Source organism: Myotis davidii, unplaced genomic scaffold (genome assembly GCF_000327345.1).
Source record: "Myotis davidii unplaced genomic scaffold, ASM32734v1 scaffold238, whole genome shotgun sequence".
In the NCBI taxonomy this organism is placed as follows: domain Eukaryota; kingdom Metazoa; phylum Chordata; class Mammalia; order Chiroptera; family Vespertilionidae; genus Myotis; species Myotis davidii.
In genome coordinates this window covers 5,120,047-5,125,685 of record NW_006293779.1, presented here as the reverse complement: position 1 = coordinate 5,125,685, position 5,639 = coordinate 5,120,047, and the positions used below count along the sequence as shown (strand labels likewise).

General features: G+C 49.1%; 1 protein-coding gene across 3 annotated transcripts; it reads left to right on the top strand.

Moving 5' to 3' along the window:
• The first annotated feature begins 2,895 nt into the window (after window positions 1-2,895).
• Window positions 2,896-5,301, top strand: DNAJC5G (DnaJ heat shock protein family (Hsp40) member C5 gamma). Of its 3 annotated transcripts, none has more exons than XM_015566441.1 (4): window positions 2,896-2,974; window positions 3,909-4,054; window positions 4,330-4,591; window positions 5,012-5,301. In XM_015566441.1, exons 2-4 carry the CDS (start codon window positions 3,942-3,944, stop codon window positions 5,237-5,239), a joined length of 603 nt encoding a protein of 200 aa, XP_015421927.1. In that variant the 5' UTR covers window positions 2,896-2,974; window positions 3,909-3,941; the 3' UTR covers window positions 5,240-5,301. The 3 variants fall into 3 exon arrangements, with proteins under 3 accessions (XP_015421927.1, XP_015421926.1, XP_015421928.1); XM_015566440.1 differs by having other exon boundaries at window positions 2,896-3,195; XM_015566442.1 differs by lacking the exon at window positions 2,896-2,974 and having other exon boundaries at window positions 3,888-4,054; window positions 4,378-4,591; window positions 5,012-5,254.
• The last annotated feature ends 338 nt before the right edge of the window (window positions 5,302-5,639 follow it).

Sequence of the window (5,639 nt, the reverse complement as noted above, 5' to 3'; positions counted from 1 at the left end):
TAATAATAATAAAAGAGGAAAATGAGACTCAGATTAAGTGACTTGTCCCAGATGACACAGCTTGTTAGAAAAATAGTGAGAACTCAGAACTAGGGCTTCTGTCTCCTGGCTGGTGTGTTCTTCCTTCTGTGCTGGGTGTTAGAAGATACAACGTGCAGGAAACAGAGCCAAAGAGGGTCTGTTTCTAGGTGAAGGCGAAGTGGAGAGCCTGCGGCCAAAGGGTGCCGGGATGACTTGCCTGCTCTGTTCCTACCTCTGCAGCCTGCGGGCGGTAGTGTCATTTCAGTCAGAACAGAGGCTCAGAAACTTAAAGATAATGGCTATTTCAAGAGCCACGAACTATAATTAGAATTAATTAGAATGTCAGAGGGCAATGATAAGAAGTAATTACCTTCTGGAGCCTCTGGCAAGATGTGAAAGATATTTACTCAGCACCCAACTTGCCCTCTTTCTCGGCACTTCTATAAAGCAGGGACGTGATCATATAAGGTTGTTGTGAGAATCAGAGATAATTGGGTAAAAGTACCTCTGAACAGGCACCCAAAAGTTTGCTGGTTCATTCAACCAACCAACATTTATTTGAGCACCAAAACATTCTAGGAACTGTGTTAGGAACTAGACGAAGGCTAACACAAACAAGAAACAAGAAGCTCAGAATTACCATTACCATCTCCCCTACTGCCCTTTTCTCTTCGCCCCTTGCTATGGGCTGACCTCTGAGTCTACACTGGACCAGCAGAGGGCTCCCTCTGCTGTAGCTCATTCAACAAATCATGAATTAACTTATTGTGAGCCAGGCCTGGTTCTAGGTGCTGGGGATACAATGGTGAACAGACAAGGTCCCTGCCCTCATGGAGTTCACTGCCTACTGGGAAAGATAGACGTTAAACAAATCAACATGCAAATAAACATCTATTCACAAATCATGGTGAGGATATTATGAAGTGGGGAGAGAAGAGTGGAATTCCATTTAGAAGACCTCTCTGAGGAGGCAGGAAGCTGAGATCCACAAAAGATGAAAAGCTGGCATAGGGAACAGTCCGGAGAGGAGTCCTCTAGGCAGAGGGAGCAGCATAGCCAACGGCCCTTGAAATGGAAGGGAACTGGGTGTCTCCGAAGAACTGACGGAAAGTGTGGGAGTGAGGGGCAGGGGCAGGACCACATTGGGCCTGTAGACTGAGGTGAGGAACTTGCTGAGTGCACTGCACTTCTGATGCCTTCTTCCCTCCTCCCAGTGCTAGCGAAGAAATGATTATATTGTTCTGCTATTTCTGTCTTCCCCTGATGGTGATTAAAGGTTGGAGGTTAGTCAGAGAAATCTGGCATAGTCCCAACCACCAAAAAATTTGTCGGCTTTAGTTCCTTCACTCTAGGTCACTACCCTCTAAATTCATCTGACCCAGAACCTACGAGCTGGGTGGGTGATGCCAAATATTTTAATCCGCACCCTGATCACAGACCTACAGATATCCATCCCCATCCTGATCACAAACCTACAGAAATAAATTCGTTAGTTCAGTGGTCATTGTGCCTATCACATATGGACTCCTTAGCTAGTTTGCTCAGGTGGCTCATATCTCTTGGGGTAGAGTATTGATTTATCACTTAAAACCTAAAAGGGCCCTGCCGGTTTGGCTCAGTGGATGGAGCGTCGGCCTGCGGACTGAAGGGTCCCGGGTTCGATTCTGGTCAAGGGCATGTACCTTGGTTGCAGGCATATCCCCAGTGGGAGATGTGCAGGAGGCAGTTGATCGATGTTTCTCTCTCATCGATGTTTCTGGCTCTCTATCCCTCTCCCTTCTTCTCTGTGAGAAATCAATAAAATATATTTTTTTAAAAAAACCTAAAAGGGAAGATAAATGTGCACATATAACTGTATTAAAGAAAAGAGAATGGTAAAAACCACAAGAGGGGGTAACAGAGATGTATTATTGAATTAGTAAAGCTCTTTCAATTACATGTTATAGGAACCATTGAGTTTTCCTCTCTAATATGATGTGGTAAATTATTAGTGCTGCAAACACTACTTCCTGTAGGGGATCTCTGAAGTGAGGCCAGGTAGAGATGGGTGCTCTCATGTCCTCTAGGTAAGGATGTAAATTGGTACTTTTGGTACCTTCCTGGGAAGGGAGTTAGTAATATGGGTCAAGGACCTCAAAAAATTTCATTTTCTACTCCAAGGGGAAAAAAGGGAGATTTCTTTAAAGTTTGATAGGTAAGATAAGAATTTTCATCATAAGGTTATTATACTATCGAATTATTAGAAACATCTTCATTATCCAATCTGGATTATACATTCATGTTATGGTACATATGCATGATGTCATAGTATTTAAAGGAAGTTTTTGAAGAACAGTAGTAACTTCTGGAAATGTTCAAGATATTGTTTTAAAAAGGAATGTGCGAACTAATAATTACAGTATAACAGGATACATGCTTTGACAGGGCAAGGGGAATAACTGGGGGAATGAAGGGAGGATTCCCAGGAATACTGACATTTGAGGTGAGTCTTAAAGGACGTGCACCGGTTTCCAGGTGGAAGGGAAAGACAAGAAGGTGAAAAAGAAGACTGGGAAGGTAATACCCGCCTCGAGAAAGGCGTGCAGCAACCATACTGCTCACACAGCCCCTCCTGCAAGCCCATTATCTTTCCTTAAGTGAGTCCACGAGCCAGGACGGTGACCAGCGAGGTGGTTCCCTCCCAGCGGAGCAGAGCGGCCCGCGGCAGGGGCTGCAGAAGAGGCCACGCGGCCCTGGTCTGCAGGCGCCTGGCGTATCCCTACGCCCAGGTTTCCCGCGAGCGAAATAAGTCCCGGGGCTCGCTCAGCCTCGCCTCCCAGACCTTCCGGTGGCGCCAAAAAACGACCCTGAGTGTCGACACAGTGCGCAGGCGCAGAGGGCTGCTGGCCCCGCGGTGTGAGGGTTCACGCCCTGGCGGAGGGTGTGGAAGGCCGGCCCGGCTGGCTGAAAGGAGGTAGAGGCCGGTCGGGTCCGGCGGGGAGTCCACCCAGCAGAGGGGCCTGGGGAGCCGGAGCGCTCCCTGCCGAGCTCGTTGCCCTGGTTCTCCTGGGCCACATCCTCGCAGGCTCTCCCCATCTCCGGGTCTCACTCCCTGGCCCCTTGCTGGTCGCTGGCCGGGCCCTACAGCTACCCCGGCCCTACAGCTGCCCCCTTTCACCCCCGCTTCAGCCCTCGGTTTGTTTCGCTGCCCCGTCTCTGAGGGGCAGGGGTAGGGGAGGTGAGAGGGGAGGCCAGGGAGGAATACAGCCTCTGGCCGGGCTGTGAGCGCTGCCCTGGGCCGGGCTTGGTGTCCAGGGTGTGACCCGCAGTGTCTCCCGCAGACACTGTGCTGTGCAGACTCCTGACCCGTCTGCTCGGGGGTGAGGCTGCCCGGGTCTCTCACACCAGCAAGGAGTGTGGGCGTGACCAGGGCTGTTTACTTAAGGCCCCAGGAGCTCTGGGCGGAACCAGTCTCCTCCCATGTTGAGACCTCCTCTTGGGTACCGCTGTCTAGGATGTGGGGCGGCTGGAGGTCTGCATCGTGTGATGTGAGGACACCAGGTGATGTGAGAGGTTTCCTCTCTAAAGTTTGAATCTGGCCCTGGCCGGGCAGCTCAGTCGGTTAGAGCATCCTCCAGATACGGATATGCCAAGGTTGCGGGTTCAGCCCCCAGTGAGGACACAGGCAAGAAGTAACCAGTGAATGCATAAAGAAGTGGAACAGCACATCTCAATCTGTCTCCCTCCCTCTAGCTCTCAAATTAATATTTTTTTAAAAATTTTTAAATGGAATTTGAATGTCTTCTCTGGGAACCGGCACTCCCCTGCGAGTCACAGCTCCCACTCACCGTTGTCTTATGCGTGTCCCTTTATAGCCATTTGCCCCCTGGGAGTTCACGTCTCTGCAGCCTGGCCTGTGGCCGTTCTCACTTGACCAGATCATGACTCACGTGGACGAAGCAGCCCGCCGGCTGTCCAAGACCGGGACGAGCCTCTACGCAGTGCTGGAGCTCAAGAAGGGCGCCTCACCTGATGAAATCAAAAAGGCCTACAGGTTCAGACCTCAGCCTCTTGTGAAGCCCTTTCACCCGCTTAGACCCATGTCTTTCAACTTTGCTCTCTGGCCCATTTTTTTTAAAAAAAAACCACAAAAAACACTTCGGGGCTGGGTGGGGCCACCATCCTCTTCAGTGTGGCGTGGGAAGGAATGTAGACTTGGCCTGCTTGCCTCCATTCTTTGTACCACGTCTAATATTGGACAATTGAGGTGTTCCTTCGTCACTATCTCGAAACCTATCCCTGTCTTTCATCCCACCCCTCCCTCCCCAGCTACTGCCTATTCTCTCCCCACCCCCCTTCTGGATATTGCCTTGGTAGGAGACTGGCCTTGAAGTATCACCCAGACAAAAATCCAGGGGATGCTCAAGCAGCAGAAATATTCAAAGAGATCAACGCAGCCCACTCTGTACTGAGTGATCCAAAGAAGCGGAAAATCTACGACCGGCATGGCTCGTTGGGATTGTATTTATACGATCACTTTGGTGAAGACGGCGTCAAATACTATTTTATGATGAACAGTTGTTGGTTCAAGGTACACAAGTCTTCCTGGTCCAGTGATGGTGAACCTATGACACGCGTGTCAGAGGTGACACACGAACTCATTTTTCTGGTTGATTTTTCTTTGTTAAATGGCATTTCAATATATAAAATAAATATCAAAAATATGTCTTTGTTTTACTATGGTTTCAAATACCAAAAAATTTCTCTATGTGACACGGCACCAGAGTTAAGTTAGGGTTTTTCAAAATGCTGACACGCCCAGCTCAAAAGGTTCGCCATCACTGCCCTAGTCCCTTAAAAATAAGGAAGAAAGGGTGACCCCCTCACCAAGCGCACCGCCCCTCTTCTCCGAGAACAAATGCTTTTTGTCTCATTTTCTGGGTGCTGGGAGGATGTGGGAGGGGAGCTGGAATGGCTACGTAGACTGAGGCCATCCTTTCCCACCTTTTAGACACTTGTCTTCCTGTGTGTTCTGCTCACCTGTTGCTGCTGCTGCTGTTGCTGCTGCTTTTGCTGTGGGACACTAAAGCCGCCCACCGAGGACATAGCGAGGAGAAAATACGAGCAGAACGTCCAGACCCAGCCTGGGCAAGCGGGTGAGAACCACAGACAGGGACAAGGTCAGAGCTGGGTTAGGAACGGGAGGAGTGGTTGGGATGAAACTGTGAACCATAAATAGGAGAGTCTCAAGTCGGTATTGGGGCAAAGTGAAGAGAGGAGAGGGGAGACACTTGTTTTCTGAAGGGCTTATGCTACAAGCTGACAGTTTGGATGTAACACTGGCCTCTGGACAGGTAAGCTAAGGAATGGTGGGAGTTAAGAAATGGGTGGGAGGGTGTGCCTAGAAAAGGTAGTAGTTGAAGACAAGTTAGAGGATGTCGTCTATTCAAAAGGAAGATGAAGTGTCTGAGATTTTCCCCACTCCGACTAGTTAAACTTCCAGTTAAACTTCCAAGTGTGAGTCAACTGGAATCCACACCAGTGCCACCTAATGATGCTCATGTGTAACTGCAAGGCAACAGTTTTCTCACCAGTAGGCTGAAAAAATTGTTCCTGTTTACATATGTGTTTTTCAAATT

Coding starts and splice junctions, on each gene's coding strand:
- DNAJC5G (XM_015566441.1), top strand. CDS start 3,942: ATGACTCACGTGGACGAAGCAGCCCGCCGGCTGTCCAAGACCGGGACG. Junction 4,055..4,329: donor GAAATCAAAAAGGCCTACAG/GTTCAGACCTCA, acceptor CTCCCTCCCCAG/CTACTGCCTATTCTCTCCCC. Junction 4,592..5,011: donor TGAACAGTTGTTGGTTCAAG/GTACACAAGTCT, acceptor CCCACCTTTTAG/ACACTTGTCTTCCTGTGTGT.